This window comes from Bos indicus, chromosome 3 (assembly GCF_029378745.1).
Source record: "Bos indicus isolate NIAB-ARS_2022 breed Sahiwal x Tharparkar chromosome 3, NIAB-ARS_B.indTharparkar_mat_pri_1.0, whole genome shotgun sequence".
NCBI classification, from domain to species: domain Eukaryota; kingdom Metazoa; phylum Chordata; class Mammalia; order Artiodactyla; family Bovidae; genus Bos; species Bos indicus.
This window is the reverse complement of record NC_091762.1, coordinates 86,710,654-86,729,916: the sequence shown is the minus strand read 5'-3', so window position 1 is coordinate 86,729,916 and position 19,263 is coordinate 86,710,654. Positions and strand designations below refer to the sequence as shown.

Genomic DNA, 19,263 nt, shown 5'->3' with positions numbered 1-19,263 from the left:
ACAGGAAAAGAAGCCAACCAGATCAAGAAAGTAAGTAAAATGGACTAGGGCTTCTCCCCTGCCTTCAAGCTGAAGAGTACTGTTTGGAAAAAGTATGCAGAATTCTCCTTGTTTTAATCTTGCTTTTATTTTAACTTAACCAGTTTGCTTTGATCACAAAAGATGTTCAAGGCCAGGTACAGATGAAACACAAGTGGCAGAGACAAGGGCCACCCTGGATCCCGGTCCCCACTGGAACAATATTCTATGCTTTTTTCCTAGGAGTTTCTGAAAGTGTCTGTGCTTACAGTTCTGTATCCTTTAACAGAATTCACAAGTGGGAGCATACTCTGAATACCACTCTGCATCTTGCCATTTTCACTTGGTTTATCTTGGACTCCCTTCCAAATCCATACCTCAATTCTTCCTCATTCATTTGAATGGTTATGAAGGATGCTGCGGAATGCATGTGCCCTAATTGACTCACCCTACACAGATTTAAGGGGGAAACACCTTCAAAAATATTACACAAGAAGCACATGTTCCAGGTAGAATAATTAGAAAGTATAGGTTAGTAAAAAGAAAAAAGTCATAATTTCTCTATCCAGAGAAAACCTATTCTCTGTATTTTCCCCCTAGGAATATATTTCTACAAGTAAGTCCATCTACATCTTTCTTGATGTCCTTAACAAGAATTCATCTTTACATAATGTTTCCCAGCCTGAAGTTCCTTTTCTAGTGTTTCTCACTGCAGATTTATTTTCTTAAGTAATAAATATAAGAGTTCAAAGTCACTGGTCATCAGGCCACATGGCCTTAGTTGACCCCACCTGAGGTCCCCCTTTCTTGTCCAGGCTGCCACCATTCTCTCCTCCCTGGTGCCCTTTTTGGCAACATATGAAAGCGTCAAACATGCTGTGTGCCCCTCCAGGCTCCCTCCAGTGAAATCGCTTTTCGCTCTAATGGCCTCCATCTCCCCAAGCACTGAAACCAGCAATCTGCCACCTGTCTTTCCAAACCAGGCTCAGATGTCACCTTCATCTTGATTTCCTGCTCTCCCCCCCGGCCACCCTCACTGTCCCTCCTCGGTGCTCTGGGACCGACATGCACATTCCACCTTGAGAGCATTTTCTCTGTGGTCTGGAGAGCCTTGGTTTGCACAGACCACTGTGTGAGCCTTCTGAGGTCAGAAGCTCCTCGTTGAATCTATCACTCATTCCCCAGCACCTAGATCTGGGCACAGGACAATCGAAAATATCTGGGGCCATCCTCATTACCTTTGTTCTTGAAATGTCTGCTAAAATGCGTGAATAAACAGTTGAGTGAAGAAGGGAAGAGACTGCAAATGCTGGGGCTGTGAAGTTCTCGTTAAGTCTGGGAAAACCGATACTGTGATTAATTGAATTTTATGGTGAAAGAAGAGCGAAAGGAAGATTATTTCCGGAAAAGTTGTCAAGACACACTAAAGCCTACTCTGACAGCTCCTCTGGTCCCCAGTGCACCTCTGGCTGATGAAGTGTGGTCTCCTGGGATGCCTTCTTAGAGGTCCCCACCTGTTTCTATCATCCCATCTTATACCAAGCTGTTTCCCTTTGGGCTCTAGCTAAACAAAGCTTCTTCCTGCTTGGGGTCCAGGGAAATGATTTCTGAAGGCTGTGGTTCCAGTTCACAAGAGGATGTTAATCTTTGTGCGTATTTATTTTTGTTCTTATACCATGGGATTGAGGAGAAAGCCTGGTTCACTGTGTTAGTTCGGGTTCTTTGGAAGCAGATGCTGAGATAGATTTGGAGGTATAAGATGGTTATTGGGGGTTGCCATCTGTGAAAGAAAGGGGATTGTAGTAGAATTGGGCAGAGGGTGAATTCAAATGTGATGAAGTCTGATGAGACCTGGGCTGACCGGCCAGAGCATTCTGTTCTGGAGTGAGTGGTGCACATCAGAGCCCTCTGCTCCCATTCTGTTGAGTCTGCAGTTGTGGCCATACTGGGAAAGTCATCACCTTATCTGATGACCTTGAGGAACTGGCAGTTGGAGGCTGTCTGCTGGCCTGACCGCCCACTGGGCAGCATGTCCATGCTTAATGGGAATCCAAGTGGTCATGGCTCCCTGTCTACCAGACTGCCCACCATTTCTCACTCCACAAAATCTCTCATATCTGCCTCTGTTTCTGCATCTTACTTGCCAGTAACCTTGATGAACGCCCTTCTCTATTCTCTGGTTACTGAGAGAGCTTCACTACTGTTTTTCCTTACATCATTCTGTCCACTTCCAGAGAGATCTTTAAAAAGATGCAAATTCATGTCTGTGAGTCTGAGTTGTTGTTTTTCAGTCACTGAGTCCCATTCAACTCTTTGCAACCGCATGGATTGCAGCACGCCTGGCTTCCTTGTCCTTTACTATCTCCCGGAGTTTGCTTAAACTCATGTCCATTGAGTTGGTGATGCCGTCCAACCATCTCATCCTTTGTCGCCCCTTTCTCTTCCTGCCATCAATCTTTTCCAGCATCAGGGTCTTTTCCAATCAGTTGGCTCTTTACTTCACATGGCCAAAGTGCTGGAGCTTCAGCTTGGAGTCTGGGTACTGTATTCAGTATCTTGTTGTTGTTGCTGTTCAGTTCCTCAATCATGTCTGTCTCTTTGAAACCCCACGGACTGCAGCATGCCAGGCTTCCCTATCACCAACTCGGGGAGCTTGCTCAAACTCATGTCCATTGAGTCGGTGATGCCATCCAACCATCTTATCCTCTGCCGTCCCCTTCTCCTCCTGACTTCAATATTTCCCAGCATCAGGATCTTTTCCAGTGAGTTGGCTCTTCACATCAGGCAGCCAAAGTATTGCAGCTTCAGCGTCAGTCCTTCCAATGAAAATTCAGGACTGATTTCCTTTAGGATTGACTGGTTGGATCTCCTTGCAGTCCAAGGGACTCTCAAGAGTCTTCTCCAACACCACAGTTCAAAAACATCAATTTTTAGGCACTCAGCCTTCTTTATGACCCAATTCTCACATCCATACATGACTACTGGAAAAACCATAGCTTTGACTAGATGGACCTTTGTTGGCAAAGTAATGTCTCTGCTTTTTAATACACTGTCTAGGTTTATCATAGCTTTTTTTCCAAGGAGCAAGCATCTTTTAATTTTGTGGCTGCAGTAACCATCTGCAGTGATTTTGGAGCCCAAGATAATAAAGTCTCTCACTGTTTCCATTGTTTCCCCATCTATTTACCATGAAGTGATGGCACCAGATGCCATGATCTTAGTTTTCTGAATGTTGAGTTTTAAGTCAGCTTTTTCACTCTCCTCTTTCACTTTCATCAAGAGGCTCTTTAGTTCCTCTTTGCTTTCTGCTATAGGGGTGGTATCATCTGCATATCTGAGGTTGTTGATATTTCTCCCTTCAGTGTTGATTCCAGCTTTTGCTTCATCCAGCCCATCATTTCGCATGATGTACTCTGCAAGTAAGATAAATAAGCAGGGTGACAATATACAGCCTTGATGTACTCCTTTCCCAATTTTGAACCAGTCCATTGTTCCATGTCTGGTTCTAACTGTTGTTTTTTTGACCTGCATACAGAAGTTTGTAATATCCTGTAATAAACTATAATGAAAAAGAGTAGAAAAAAGAATATATATATGTATATGTATATATATTTGAAACCAAATCACTTTGCTGTATATCTGAAACTGACACAATATTGTAAAACAATTATGCTTCACACACACACACACACGCAAAAGCGAACATTCATTCACCTCACTCCCAGGCTTAGCTCTTTCAGAAACGTACAGAGATCTTTGTGATAAATTGAGACACCATCATCTGGATTTCCGCATGTACCTCTCCAACCTTATCAGCCTCCTCCACCCACTGCTAAGCCCCACCCCACCTTCTATACCAGCTCACTCAGCCCTGTTGGTCTCTTCTCTTTCTTGGCCTTTGCTCAAAACGCTGCCTGTACTGTGAAGTCTATTTGTACCCCTCCAGCATGTCATTTGAATCCATATCTTCTGACTGCAAGCCCAGGGCTCCCTCTGCATCTCATCAGCCAGCGTTCCTTTCTAAATTACTGTCCAAAAGGCTTGAAAGTGTACCCCACCCAGCTAACCCTTTTTCTTTTCTGAATTTTTTTTTTTTCCATTGAAAATTGCAGGCTTTGTGTTTGTGGGGATTGGGGATGAATAGAAGTTCCCATTTTGACCCTCCTACGAAAATTCACCCTTCAAAGAGAAATCTGAATATAGAGCACATGATTTCTACATGGGCCACTTTTTAAACACATGTAATGTGTTTGTTCTACAAATACTTCTCTTGATTCCTTCCTTCACCTAGAAGCTGCACTGAAATGTAAAGAACAGGGGTACAATGTTGGTATCCATCAGATTGGAATCCATGCCCATGTTCCAACACCGTAAGTCATGTGATTGTGGTAAATTTACTTTCCATTCATAAATTTGATTTTCCCCATCTATCTGCACAATGAGGACAAATTAGAATAGTACCCACATAGGGAATGTTCCCAGAGGAAGATAGGGTTTCTGTGACAATTAAGTGAGAAAATGTGTGATATATCCTTAGGATGGTCCCCAGCATAGAAGTGCTCAGTGAATGGGAATGCTGTTTGGTATGTGCTGGATACTAGACATAGTGACATGATGGAGACAGTGTCCAGAGCCAGACTGTCCACACCCAATGGTGTTGCTTTCCTCCAAGTTTCTGCTGGCTGTGCATTCAAAGCAGACTAGAGATTCTCTGCGCCCCCCACCCCATCATTTGAGTATCTGGACCTTACCCTCCAGTCCAGTGCTGTCCAATAGAAATATAATGTGAAAGTGAAAGTGAAGTCACGCAGTCGTGTCCGACTCTTTGTGACCCCTGGACTGTAGCCCACCAAGCTCCTCCGTCCATGGGATTCTCCAGGCAAGAATACTGGAATGGGGTGCCATTTATTTCTCCAGGGAATCTTCCCGACCCAGGGATCGAACCCAGGTCTCCTGCATTGCAAGCAGACACTTTTAACCTCTGAACCACCAGGGAAGCGCAATATAATGTGAGCCACATATGAAATCAAAAATTTACATGTAGTTTTAAAAAATTAATATGCATTTATTATTATTATTATTTACTTTTGGCTGTGCTGTGTCTTCGTCGTTGTGTGGGCTTTTCTCTAGTTGTGGCGAGTTGGGGCTACTCTCTGGCTGTGGTACATGGGCTTCTCATTGCAGTGACTTCTCCTGTTGAAGAGCGCAGGCTCTAGGGCATGAGGGCTTTAGTAGTTGTGACACATGAGTTTAGTAGCTGCAGCACGCAGGCTCTAGAGCACAGGCTCAACAGTTGTGGCACACGGACCTAGTTGCTCCAAGGCATATGGGATCCTCCCGGTCAGGGATGGAACCCATGACCCCTGCATTGGCAGGTGGATTCTTTACCACTGAGCCTCTGGGGAAGCCCTGAAATTTAACATTTTCCAGTAGCCACTTTAAAGTAAAGACATAGGTGAGATTAATTTTAATAAGTTTTATTTTACCTACCATATCCACACATCATTTTAATATATAATTGATCTACAAATTATTGAGATATTTTACATTCATTTCCTCATACAAAATCTTTGACATCTGATGTGTATTTTCTACTTAGTTCCTCTCAATTCAGACTCTAAATTTTCACTGTGAATACTTGATTTAGATTTCTTGAATTAATGTTGAAAAATCAATTGGTGCTAGTTGTTCCAAACGTACTTAGAAGTTCTTCAGTAATTGAATTGAGTATCAGTTTTGAAATTGAAATGGAAATTAATTCAGGTGAAATTAATTTAGCACCTAGTTACTCCAGCCACATTTCAAAAGTTCCACCCACATATGCCCAGTGGATCCCATACTGGGCAGTGAAGCTGTAGAGGCCGTGCAGTGGGTTCAGTCTTCTCCTGCTTTCTTTCCTTAGCTAAACTTTTTCCAAATTGGAGAAAATTTGAAAAATGGATACAAAATGGTATTGTAGAGGTGCTTTGTTTTTGGTTACAGGAGATTGGTGAGCCATTCACCCTCTGCCTCCCTCTAATTTTCCACTCTCACCTCTGTCCCCAGAAGTCCTGAAGTGCCTCTGTTCATCCCTGGAACTCCATGAAACAATTAACAAGTGGTGGGAATTTTAGCACTGAGCAAATGGCACCCATTCAGAATCTTAGAGCCTTGAAGCTCAGAAAGATCTTAGCATATACAGAGGTCCAGCTCCATACCCTCCTTATTTTACAGAAATAGTTACTATAAATTCTTTGGCTGAACAGGGGTTGTGGGAGGCAGGGGGCACTCAGCCTCTGCTAAACACCTGCGAGCAGATGGATCTCTTCATTCTCTTCTGACTTGCATGGTTGTCTGAGTCCTGATCTCTTCTCCCTAACTAGGTTGGGGGCAAGGACTGCCTTGTACAACAGTGCTGTGGCGCCCACACAAAGCAAGACAATCAATAAATTCTTAACTGAAAGCCTGGCTGACTGCAGGAATTCAAGGTCACTTGAAATATCAGGGTCAGTGCATTGCACAACTCCAAAGAACACCATTCAAACTGTATTCTGTGATTGTGCAAGTAGCAGCCTTGTGAAGTCTGCAAGGTTTAAGCTGGGCTCTCATTCCTAACCGAGATGAACTTCTAAGAAATTCTTTATTGGAACAAAATAATTTCCTTCCTTATCTTCTGACAGGAAGCAACTATATAAGTAAATTTTCTTAACTTCTTGGGAATATACATTAATCAGGGAGTATGTATGGGTATGTGATTGTGTGTGTGTGTGTGTGTGTGTGTGTGTGTGTGTGTATAACATATGCTGGTAGGGCTGCTATGTTACGAAGCACATTTGGAACAGTTTGACCATTTCAACCTTGTCTCCAAGAGGCCACTGTATTTGTATCTTTTGAAATTTCCCATGAATGGAATCTTTCTCTGATTTGAAAGATGCCTTAGAGCTCTTGGCTTTGTAAAGCACTCTAGAGCGTGACCTTTGGGAACCAAGCTCATACACCTAAGTCACCAGATGAGCACAAGGACTCTTTGTAGCTGCATGGTTTCTATCTTCATGAAGTTGAGAAAAGGCAGAGGAGAGGGGAGGGGTCCAAGAGGTTCTCTTAAGAAAACTCTCTATTTGCTTTTGTGTTTTTCAAGCTGACAGGTGTTTATTTTTTCTCCTGTCTACCCAGGAAACCAAGTGCTGCCTCCTGGAGCTTCTCTTGGAAGTGGGCTCACACCAGAGGCAGCAAAGGACCTTGGCCTTCCTCCCGGAATTGCAGTGGCAGCCTCACTAATTGATGCTCATGCAGGAGGACTAGGTAATCTCTTTCCCCGTGTCACCACTAACACTGTGTTCAGTCACTCTCTAGGATCGAACACACTGCTTTTCTATTTTTAAAGCAAAGATTGAGAGCTAGTGATTCTAGTTAGAGAAGAAAGCCTTTTTATACTTAAGCATATGTATAGAATTATAGAACTTTTCATCAACTGTAGAATTCATTTATAATTTTATCAGTTTACCCATACAAACTAATAGAAAAATGATATAAATAAATACCTGGATGGCTCTTTGGTTTACTGAAAACTTGATAAAGATATGTTAACTTCCAACTAGCATGTATGACAATGGTGTACTTACCTATACTACTTTTTCTACACATACTCCAAAGCCCTTGCAAGTCTAATTTTATTTTCATAATATATTTGGCTTATATCCCATGTCCAGTTACTTGGGTATATTCCTGATTTAATCTTTTAAGTAAATCTACAACCTGGCATGCTTGTATTCATTTATTCATTCATCAAAGAACCATTGAACACTTGGTGTGTCCCAAGCATGGTGCTAGGAAACAATGAATTAAAAAAAAACAAACACAAGGTTTCATCCCCCAGTGGGAGGCAGACCGTGAGGCAAAGTTTACTGTAAAGTGTGATGACTCTATCCTCTTCTTCATTCTCATTGCTGTTTTTTTTTTTTTTTGGGGGGGGTGGATTTTTCATATTCTCAATATTTCTTACTTCAACTATAGACAAACTTTTTTTTTTCCCCTAGCCTTTCTTTCTAAGTGTTTCTTTTTAAATTATGGTTCAAACTTCTTGAGATCAATTTAGGAGATCATGACCATTATATTTTCAGAACAGAATGGACTGACCAGAAGAGCACTTTTTTGTAGAACATACATTTCCACTGCAATTGTATGTATCTGCATGTGTATACTGCTCCATAATGAAAGTGAATTTCTTACTATGGATTACCATCAAAAACTTTGAAAAATATTTTAGTCCATACTTCATATTACAGTCAAAAGTTATCTATCAAATGCTTACATCAAACTGCACTCACAGACCTCTGTCTTTGCATTTTTATTTCCATGTCTTTGCACATGTGTTTCTCTGCATGGGGATAACTCATCCTCCACTTTGCCACTAGCTAACTTCTACTCTAAGTTGAAGACGATCTTGGATGCTTTATCCTCTGTGTAGCCTTCCATGGACAACTCTTCCATTTATATCTAAATTCTCTAAGCTGTCTTTCTTTCATCGCTTTTACCTACCCCTATGGAAGAAGTGATTGTGTTGTAATTGCCGTTTTATCTGCTTGTCTTTCCCACTAGACTGTAAACTCCTTGAAGGCATGGGCATTGTATTATTCATCCTGTATAACCCATGCTCAACCCTGTTTCTGGTTCTCACAGGCGCTTGATAAATTTATTAAATGAATATAGTCCCATTAAGTCAAGAATAAGATAAAACGGTCCTAAACTGTAGAGTGAAAGTTAATGTTTCCTTACACAGCAGATTATTAAGCAATGTCTAGGAGAAAGCAATGGCACCCCACTCCAGTACTCTTGCCTGGAAAATCCCATAGACAGAAGAGCCTGGTAGGCTATAGTCCATGGGGTTGTGAAGAGTTGGATACCACTGAGCGACTTCACTTTCACTTTTCACTTTCATGCATTGGAGAAGGAAATGGCAACCCACTCCAGTGTCTTGCCTGGAGAATCCCAGGGATGGGAGAGCCTGGTGGACTGCCATCTGTGGGGTTGCACAGAGACGGACACGACTGAAGCGACTTAGCAGCAGCAGCAGCAGCAGTCTTCCACATGGCCTCTGGAGCTTCAGAGCAGAAGAGGTATCTACAAACATGCCTTTTTTATTTATCTTTATGTGTTCAGAATTTAACACAGTTCCTGAGAAATAGTAACAAGCCAATAAAGCATGTGCATTGGACAATATTGATTATTGATTATAGGCAAGGGTGTTTCCTTCCCTTTTTAATGTGGGCAGTGTGCACTTTTGATTGGAATGTCATGATTTTGGTTTCTAAGAACAGGCACAAAGAGAACTTGTGGTCTAGACAGACATAGAGTGTTCCTATATCCTGGTAATCCCTACCTCTCATGTCCTGTTTGAGGCAAGGGAAGCCGCCTCCATCAAGCTTTTTCAGTTATCCTGGGGCAACAGTCTCAGTCATCCACCTGCACCCCAGGAGACAAGGACTTGACTTGGACCACCACGTGCTGAAAGAAAAAGGGCTACACTTGGGAACGTTCGAACTCTGGTTCCCTTGTAAGTTTGCCAGACCTCCCTAAGGAACAAACCGAAACCTGCCTTCTCACTTCTGCCCAGGGCTCACTGTATCCTTTAGGAGAGGAGGCTGTGTCCTGTGTGGTACCTGGTACTTGAATACACTCAAAGAGTCTAAGTTGACCTGCACTGAGAGGATTCTGGGCCGTGAAATGAGCACCCACATGTTTTCCTAAACCAAAGATGGTCAGTGGCAGAAATTTTACCCTTAGAGGCTTTCATTTCGGTTGCTCAGTCATGTCTGAGTCTTTGCAACCCCATGGACTGCAGAATACCAGGCCTCCCTGTCCATCACCAACTCCCGGAGCTTACTCAAATTCATGTCCATCAAGTTGGTGGTGCCATCCAACCATCTCATCCTCTGTTATCCCCTTGCCCTCCTGCCTTCAATCTTTCCCAGCATCAGGGTATTTTCAAATGAGTCAGTTCTTTGCATCAGGTGGCCAAAATATTGGAGTTTCAGCTTCAACATGGTCCTTCCGATGAATATTCAGTCAGAACGGATTTCCTTTAAGATTGACTGGTTGGATCTCCTTGCAGTCCAAGGGACTCTCAAGAGTCTTCTCCAACAACACAGTTCAAAAGCATCAATTCTTCAGTGCTCAGCTTTCTTTATAGTCCAACTCTCACATCCCACATCCATACTACTGGAAAAACCATAGCTGTGACTAGACAGATCTTTGTTGGCAAAGTAATGTCTCTGCTTTTTAATGTGCTGTCTAGGTTAGTCATAGCTTTTCGTCCAGGAAGCAAGCATCTTTAAATTTCATGGCTGCAGTCACCATTTACAGTGATTTTTGGAGCCCCAAAAAATAAAATCTGTCACTATTTCCATTGTTTTCCCATCTATTTGCCATGAAGTGATGGGACCAGATGCCATGATCTTATTTTTCTGAATGTTGAGCTTTAAACCAACTTTTTCACTCTCCTCTTTCTCTTTCATCAAGAGGTTCTTTAGTTCTTCTTCACTTTCTGCTATAAGGGTGGTGTCATCTGCATATCTGAGGTTGTTGATATTTCTCCTGGCAATCTTGTTTCCAGCTTGTGCTTAATCCAGCCCAGAATTTTGCGTGATGTACTCTGCATATAAGTTAAACAAGCAGGGTGACAGTATACAGCCTTGATGTACTCCTTTCCCAATTTGAAACCAGTCTGTTGTTCCATGTCCAGTTCTAACTGTTGCTTCCTGACCGGCATACAGATTTCTCAAGAGGCAGGTCAGGTGGTCTGGTATTCCCATCTCTTTCAGAATTTTCCACAGTTTGTTGTGATCCACACAGTCAAAGGCTTTGGCATAGTCAGTAAAGCAGAAGTATATGTTTTTCTGGAACTCTCTTGCTTTTTCCATGATCCAGCAGATGTTGGCAATTTGATCTCTGGTTCCTCTGCCTTTTCTAAAACCAGCTTGAACATCTGGAAGTTCATGGTTCATGTACTGTTGAAGCCTGGCCTGGAGAATTTTGAGCATTACTTTACTAGCATGTGAAATGAGTGCAATTGTGTGGTAGTTTGAGCATTCTTTGGCATTGCCTTTCTTTGGGATTGGAATGAAAACTGACCTTTTCCAGTCCTGTGGCCACTGCTGAGTTTTCCAAATCTGCTGTCATATTGAGTGCAGCACTTTCACAGCATCATCTTGTAGGATTTGAAATAGCTCAACTGGAATTCCATCACCTCCACTAGCTTTGTTCATAGTGATGCTTCCTAAGGCCGACTTAACTTCACGTTCCAGGATGTCTGGCTGTAGGTGAGTGATCACACCATCGTGATTCTCAGGGTCATGAAGATCTTTTTTGTATAGTTCTTCTGTGTATTCTTGCCACCTCTTCTTAATATCTTCTGCTTCTCTTAGGTCCATACCATTTCTGTCCTTTATCGAGCCCATCTTTGCATAAAATGTTCCCTTGGTATCTCTAATTTTCTTGAAGAGATCTCTAGTCTTTCCCATTCTATTTCTATTTCTTTGTATTGATCACTGAGGAAGGCATTCTTATCTCTGCTTGCTATTCTTTGGAACTCTGCATTCAAATGTGTCTAAACTTTGGCTTTACCTTCTGTTCTTTTCTCAGCTATTTATTTAGAAGCTTTGGCCCAGATGTTTTTGTTGCTTTTAAAACATAAATGCACTTACGTTAATGTTTCCCCCTTTCTTTTCCAAAAGTAAGTTTTTTAAGCAGAAAGAGAGGACAGGACCTTGGATTCTTAAAGGGTTAAATGTAGAAGCCAGAAGTGGCTAAGGAGGGCCTAGGAAGTTAATCTATTTAGCAGTTTTGACCAAGTTTTATCCTTCTTCTACCTCCATCTCTCCTCTTCATCTCATAGCCAGTTTAGAGTTGGAATGTCTTGGAAAGAAAGGAAGCCTGGGAGCAAATATTCCCTCTTGTTTCCCAGCCTGCCTATGCTCCTTTCAGGATGGGAGGAGAAGAGAGGCTCAAGTGTCTTAAAAAGTCATTCACCCATCCAAGCATGTAGTTAGTAAGGATATATATTGAAAGCTTGCAAACCTGGTGCTTACTGGAGAAGGAAGTGGTGATGCACTCCTGTATTCGTGCCTAAAGAATTCCACGGATAGAGGAGCCTGTTGGGCTGCAGTCCATGGGGTCCCAAAGAGTTGGACACAACTGAGTGCTGGTCCAGGTGCTGGAGATTACAGCAGTGAACCAGGCAGCCTGTGTCCCAAAGCTTTCAGTTGTTCTCGCCTGGCCTGCATGTTTGTGACTTAACGGTATTGGTGTGAGACAGCCATCCCCTGAGATGTATTGTGATACTGTAATCAGGGCTCTGAACATGGAGTTTGAAGATCTGGATTTAAATGTTTATATTCTCTCTACCTGTGTACCTTGGGTCAAATATCATACCTCTTCATACTTCTGAATTTCCCCTCAGGCAGTAGGAGATAGCAATACTCTCCTCATAGATATGTTAGGATGTACATAAGTGGAGCATCTGGCTTAGCATCTGGCACATCGCAGGCATGCAGTAATGAGCTATCTTCCTTGATTTTTCTCACTCTGGAATCACAGTGCCTGACACAAAGTAGGAGCCTTATTAAGGGAAGTTCTCTTAGTTAATATCCAGGAGAATTATCTTCCCTTTGCATAGGCAGTCGGAGAAGAACCCCACCCAGGCTTCTGGATGTCATCTGATTCCTTGAATCTCTACCCTATATTTCCTTCCCCAAAACTCTTTCATTGAATGCAGGGTTTCCTACTTTAAGATTCTGTTTAGGTTGAGGTCAGAAACAACCTCAAGATCTGATTAGATGAACTCCATGCTGAGAGATTGCCAAGAGTCAGGTTAAGGATCTGGCTTTGGAATTGGATGTCATCCAGGCCTCACACAAGCCCCAAACAATTACGGTTCCTTCAAGTGCTGACCTGGTGTGACCTGCTGCAGATCCCAAATTCTGACTGGCAGAAGGAGTCAACATTCTGCTTTGGAGAAAGCCTCCTGGACTCTCAGTCTCCGGGGAAGCCTGGGAACAGGAGGATAAAGATCAAAGAAGCAAGTGCCACTCAACTCCTGCTTTTTCCAGTTCTGGAAAAGGAGGAAGGACTTGATGGGAATAAAAATCAAAGATAAAGGGACATTTCGTACTTAAGGTGCTGGTTAGTAAGTACTCCAGCAGACAGCCAGAAGATAGGACTAATTTTGTTTGCTCTTTGTGGGGGTGGTTCTGGCCAAGGCTCCTACTGCTGATATTTTTCTAGCTTACAAAAATAGTATTAACTTGGTTCCAGGTCTGTGCTTGGCTCTGGCAGCCCAGCTGTCCTGAAAGGCAATAACAACCTGATTCCTGTCTCTGTCCCTCTCCCCTCCAGTTTTTCTTCTCTACCAGTCCAACTTCTGATTGTCCTTCACATCTTGAGATCAGGCCATCTCCTCAGGGGGCCTTCCCTGACTCCCCTAAGCTGACTTAAGGGGTCTTTTCTCTCCGCCCCATGATGTGTGAGACTCGCCTCCATTACTGTACACATCACCCAGGTTTGTGTGTGACATCTCATTTACCTCATTTCCAAGTTTGTGGACTCTTTGAGAGTAAGCCCTGTGCCGTTTCATTCTTATATTCCAGCAACCAGCACAGTGCTTTGCAAGTAGAGGATGGTTAACACTGTGCATATTCGGTGATGAATGAGTGAGTGAATGGCATCCCCTCCATGAGGGATGGATACTCAGCTGAGAAATAGGGTAACCTCCCATTACAGAGGTCCTACTGTCCCTGCACAGTAGGCGTACCTGGCTCAAGTCTGCACGAGGCAAAAGGGTCGTGTTGAGCACTCCCTGATCCAGTCTGGGATGTATGGAAACTCGTGTCCTTTGTGCTCCCTCACATTAGCAGGTGTTGGCCGGGAGCAAACGTAGTGCCTTGGTTTGGCATCACTCTGATTCCAGACACTGGTTTCTTTGCCAGATGTTGATTTGGTTTAAATTGCTCATCTAGGCCAGATGTTGAATTGACTTAAATCACTTGAGTTGCAGAATCAAACCAAAATGCAAATTTTTCATTTCTCCCTCTCCTCCCGTCCCTTCCCCTCTGCTCTCCACTTCCTTCCTTCCTGTCTTTTTGCAGAAGAATTGGTTTAGCCCATCTTGCAAAAAGAACTTCTGGTTCAGTGCCCTCTTAGAGAAAAAACGTGGTTTATTCCAATGAGCAATAAAACTCGCCAACTTTACATCTCACCATTGTCAGTACTCTAGAAGCCATACTGATTCTCAGAGCAGCTTTATACACACTATTATTTTGTTTCCTTTATTAAATAAAACAATGAAGCCCACAAAGACTACCTCACATACCTAAAGTCACATGGTTAACAAGTGGTAAATTCATGATTTAAACCCACGCTATTTGATTCCACACTTCTGATCACTGTGCCTTATGGAATGCATATTTGTTACAGTATGGTCCAGCCTAGGCTTGCATTTGCCCTCAGTTATACTCCAATATCAGAGAAGGCGATGGCACCCCACTGCAGTACTCTTGCCTGGAAAATCCCAGGACAGAGGAACCTGGTAGGCTGCAGTCCAGGGGGTCGCGAAGAGTCAGACACGACTGAGCGACTTCACTTTCACGCATTGGAGAAGGTCTTCCCTGGAGAATCCCAGGGACGGGGGAGCCTGGTGGGCTGCCAACTATGACACAACTGAAGCGACTTAGCAGCAGCAGCAACAGCATACTCCAATATAAAACAAAAAGTTAAAAAATAGCACATGAGAAAGTAGTAAGTATCAAAAAAAGAAATTATTTTGATAAATATTTGTTGATGACTCACTCTACTAGTTGATGGGGGTTTAAGGTACATATGAAAGAGAATTAAACTTCTGGGTACTTGTATCTATTAGTAGTGAAAATAAACATTAAATACACAACACAATTATACATTCCAAGTATATAAGGCTTTGGGAAGATATGGAATGGGCCCAAAACTGAGACTTGAAAAATTGTGAAAGGATTCCTAGAGCAAGTGATGTCTGTAATGTAGTTGCAACATTCCCCGCCCTACAATTTCTTCTTGTGCTTCCCAGGTGGAGCTAGTGGTAAAGAACCTGCCTGTCAATGCAGGAGACATAATAAGAGATGCGTGTTCAATCCCTGGGTCAGGAACATCCCCTGGAGAAGGAAATGCCAACCCACTCCAGTATTGCCTGAAGAATCCCATGGACAGAGGAGCCAAGCAGGCTATAGTCCTTAGGTCTCTGAAGTGACTTAGGACACAATTGCTTCTTGATAAAATGGAATTTATTTAGTTGTTTAAACTTTCAAACTTCAATGAGGCTTTGTTCCTAAAAACAACAACAATATCACTAGTAAAACAAGAACCACTACTCTTATCGGCACCCCACTGTTACTGTAACTGTTTCTTACTTGCCTTCCAAGTGCCAAGTACTGTGGCTAACACATCACATACTTTATCTGTTGCTTCTCATGATGATCCTACAAGGCAGAAGTTATTTCCCATTCTATACATGAGGAAGCTGAAGGCAGAAAGAATAATATTTCCACCATCCCATAGCTAGTGTCATGGCAAGATGTGGACCTGAGACTGACTTCAAAGCTCATGATCTTTTTCTTTATCTCAGTGGTTCTCAACCAGGGGTGATTTTAACTCCTCAGCCCCACTCCCCTGGGACATTTGGCCATATCTGGAGACATATTTTTGATTGTCATTTGGAAAAGAGGAACTGGTATGGCACGGTAGAGGCCAAGAATGCTGCTAAATGCCCTAGAGCACCCAGGACAGCCCCACAACGGAGTTATCCAGCCTCAAATGTCAGCAGTGCTGGGGATGAGGAGTCCTACTCTTAATTGAAACCCTCCCAATGATTTTATTTCCCTTCATCAATTCAGGTGGTTTTTTGTTTGTTTATTTGTTTTTCTGTAGAAACCAGGAAGCAACCCCAATTAACTGTCTTAATGATATGTTAGTACTTCATCAAAATGTTCTTTCTGAAATTAACTCGTCAGTGAAACTAGTTGTGAGATACGAAACTGAAGACTTCTGAATAAGGAGTATAAGACGATTCCTGCCCCTTCTGTCTTTCCCAAAGTCTAACGCTAGACCACTTGTCCTCCTTTCAACACATCAGATACACTTGCCCTCTGGCCTTTGCTTGGGCTGTTTGCTCTGTTTGGGGTGCTCCCCTCCCCCCCACTTCCACAGTCCTACTCATACATGACAAATCGGGCTAAATGTCATTTCCACCGTGGAGATGTCTCCAAACTTAACCTCATTCTTAGACACCAAGAATCACTCCCTCCTCGTATCTCTGCCGCACTTTCTCCTTTTCCACTTTTCACACCATATCGTGTTTTTTCCTACCCATCATTCAGCATAGAACCACAGAGTCAGTCCTCTGGGTATCGGTGAGTTAATTAAGATAGTAAAAGTGAGAGGATTTTGAAAGATCCAAAACAAGAATTGGTAAATCCAGGTACGGGAGCATTTTAAAAAATGTAGATACTTACGGCCTGCCCACCAAGTATCCTGAGTCTGAGTGTATGAGGTGGGTCCAGAAAACTGCTTATGGGATGGAAGGTGTCACCTGGTGCCCAGGGGAGAAGGCCTGCAGGACAGGTTGGCACCGAGTACACAGGTGAGAAGCAGAGGGATGTGTAGCTTTCAGGTGGACAGATCCGACCAAAGCAGAATGGTGCTAAGAAGGAGCCAGGCCTAGACTCGGATCAGGAGCTGGAGGCAGGAAGGAGTGTATCCAGCAAGAAAGCAAAGGTGGATCCAAAGAGGCAGACTTTCTGTGAGGAATGGAGGGGATTAGAAGAGCAGATAAAGACTTGCTGGCTAATCTAGAAGGAGAAAAGCAGTGTCAGTACCCAAACAGAGTGAGGGTGACTCTGGGAGTTACTGGATGTGAATCAGAAGGGGGAGGAGGAGTTTGTTTGTGTGATTTTTAAGACTATTGTTTTAGGATGAGGTTTGGTTTAATGAGAACCACTGCTGCCTGATATCAGAGCAGCTGCGCGAGACTTGTTGAGGGGCAGAGACGGGAAAAGGGGGTGGGCAAGATAGCTTTGGGTTTCCTGCCCCCAGGCCCAAGGGCTTTCCTGGAACACTGTGCTTCTCTGGATTGTAAGGGATGGGCCATAGCTGAGAGAACAGTCTTTTCTGTGGCCAGAAATCTGGGAGGAATGAGGGCCCATGGGGCTGCAGCTAGCTCCCGTGCCCTACCCTTCTTCACTGCACAACCCAGGATATACAGCCATGAGCCTGCCCTGAAAAGGTTGTTTCTTTAGTTTCTTTATTTGGTACACATGCTGCTCTTTGGATAATGAGTGATCATGGGCTTCAGAACTAAAAGTTTGCTCAAAGACTTTCTATATCAAATTCTTCAATACGAAAACGAGAAAACCAAAGCCCAGAAAAACAGTGAGTCATCAGGGTTGCCCCTCACATTACCATCAGAGTTGGAGTTAGAAACTGAGCCTCCTAATTCATTGGTCAGGGGCCCTGCCCCCATTCTACCACACTATCTCCAAATTAGGAAGAGGAAATGGTTTTGGGTATCTGGGACACTTATCAGTTGTAGAAAATAGGAGGTGAGAAGCAGGTATACTCACACAGGTGCTTAAATGAGTATATATATGTGCAACTGTATGCCCTGCATGTACGCATGTATGTTCCAGTAAATCCCTGCATGTGCATATACGTTGTTACTTCATTCTACACATCATGTCCCACTTAAAGACTGTAATTAGGATCCTAGGTGGCCATCAAATAGGTAAACTAGTTGTTCTAAGCTACACATGAGCAAGTCTCTTCCATTTTGTTATCACAGTCTCCCTTAAAAGCTGGTACTAATAAAAGCACCTGGCATTCAAGGTCCTTCTGGGAAGTTCAAAGCAGTTATTTTTTGTTTCATTCTGTGCCCAACTTTGTGCTGGGCACTTAAATAGTCAGTGTCATCAACTCACAGCTATGCTGAGACATAACATTGTTTTCTGTATTTGACATACAAGGATATCAAGATTTAAAAACTTGTTCAGCATGGCATTTTGATAAATGATAAAGTTGGACCCTAGGTCCAAGTCTTTCTAACTCCAGAGTCTATACGCTTTCTCTTGCTTGCCCTGCAAGAATATTTATGTCTGTCTAGATTATATCTATGACTTTACTTACATTAGCCTGCAGTTACACAAACATATGTCTATATGTAAAGCAGAAGATAGAGTTTCTATAATATTTAACATTCTTCCAGGTAGGTGTGTTTCTAAATCCATTTTATGGATGAGAGTTGAGGCACAGAGTGGAGAAGGGACTTAATAAAATATAATTAAGCCAGCACAGATTTCTGGGGATCTCCCAGTTGTGGGGAATTAAGACCAGGCTTAATGATCAGGCTGGCTATTTTTTGACTGAATGCTGGAGAGATCAGTAATACTAAAGTTGATAAGATTTCATTGATTATTTTTTTGATTAATACTGAAATGGATATTGACACTAAACTTAACTTGTGTAGTGACTTGCTGTTCTAACCACCATCATGGTATTTTTACCTCCATGAATGGTTGAACAAATAGACTCCAGCAGGTAAAGGAATTTTCTTAGGGACACAGGGTGAAGGATTGTATTCAAGACTATGATACTGATCTCTCTCTCCCCTTGACTTTTTGTCTACTTTGGTGAAGATTTTTCATCAAACAATGGAGCAAGTGCTTCCTCCTAAATAGAGCAGAATGTTTTAACTCAGTGTGAGTTCCTGGGCCCGGAGGCCCTGATTTCAAGTAAACCTGTGACCAACTCATCAGCTTCAGAAACTTATCTGGTATCCAGAGGGAATTTTTAACCAGGAGGCTCTACTTATTCTCTTCTGTATTAATATGTGACTGAAAACATGAGCTGTTGTTTTCGGTTGCTGAACTTGGGAACAAAAACAAAGACACAGAATAACCCGGTCCTAGGTTCTGACACCTCCACCACCTGTTAGGAGGACTTCCCACTCCAAGTTCAAAAGGTAGAAGGCTGCTGGAAAAGTGTTTGTTTGGGGGCCTGAGTTCTAAGATTGCACTTGCGTCACTGACTGTGTGAGTAGGCTTACCCTACGGGCCCACTGTTTTTCATGGCACAGGAACTCAACACATGATGCTTCACATCCATATAATATCCCCAAGTGCTAATGTTTACTTTGGGGCTCGCACATCCGCAGCTGTTGGTGGGAAAATGAACATCTCCAGTTATTGCTCA

At 42.8% G+C, this 19,263-nt stretch overlaps 1 protein-coding gene across 15 annotated transcripts in view; it reads left to right on the top strand.

The window, feature by feature from the left end:
• Positions 1-19,263, top strand: part of FGGY (FGGY carbohydrate kinase domain containing) — a 525,569-nt gene that overhangs the window by 246,049 nt on the left and 260,257 nt on the right. For 12 of the 15 annotated variants that reach the window (XR_011564145.1, XM_070780298.1, XM_019957367.2 and 9 more), the window contains one exon: positions 7,171-7,299. Coding sequence is in view for 12 of the 15 variants with exons in the window: in XM_070780298.1 (XP_070636399.1) it covers positions 7,171-7,299 (129 nt within the window). In the remaining 3 variants the exon portion in view is untranslated. Of the gene's footprint in view, positions 1-4,354; positions 4,389-6,671; positions 6,693-7,170; positions 7,300-7,335; positions 9,114-19,263 lie in introns of those variants that run through there. The other 3 variants (XM_070780330.1, XM_070780336.1, XM_070780341.1) reach the window with 3 other exon arrangements.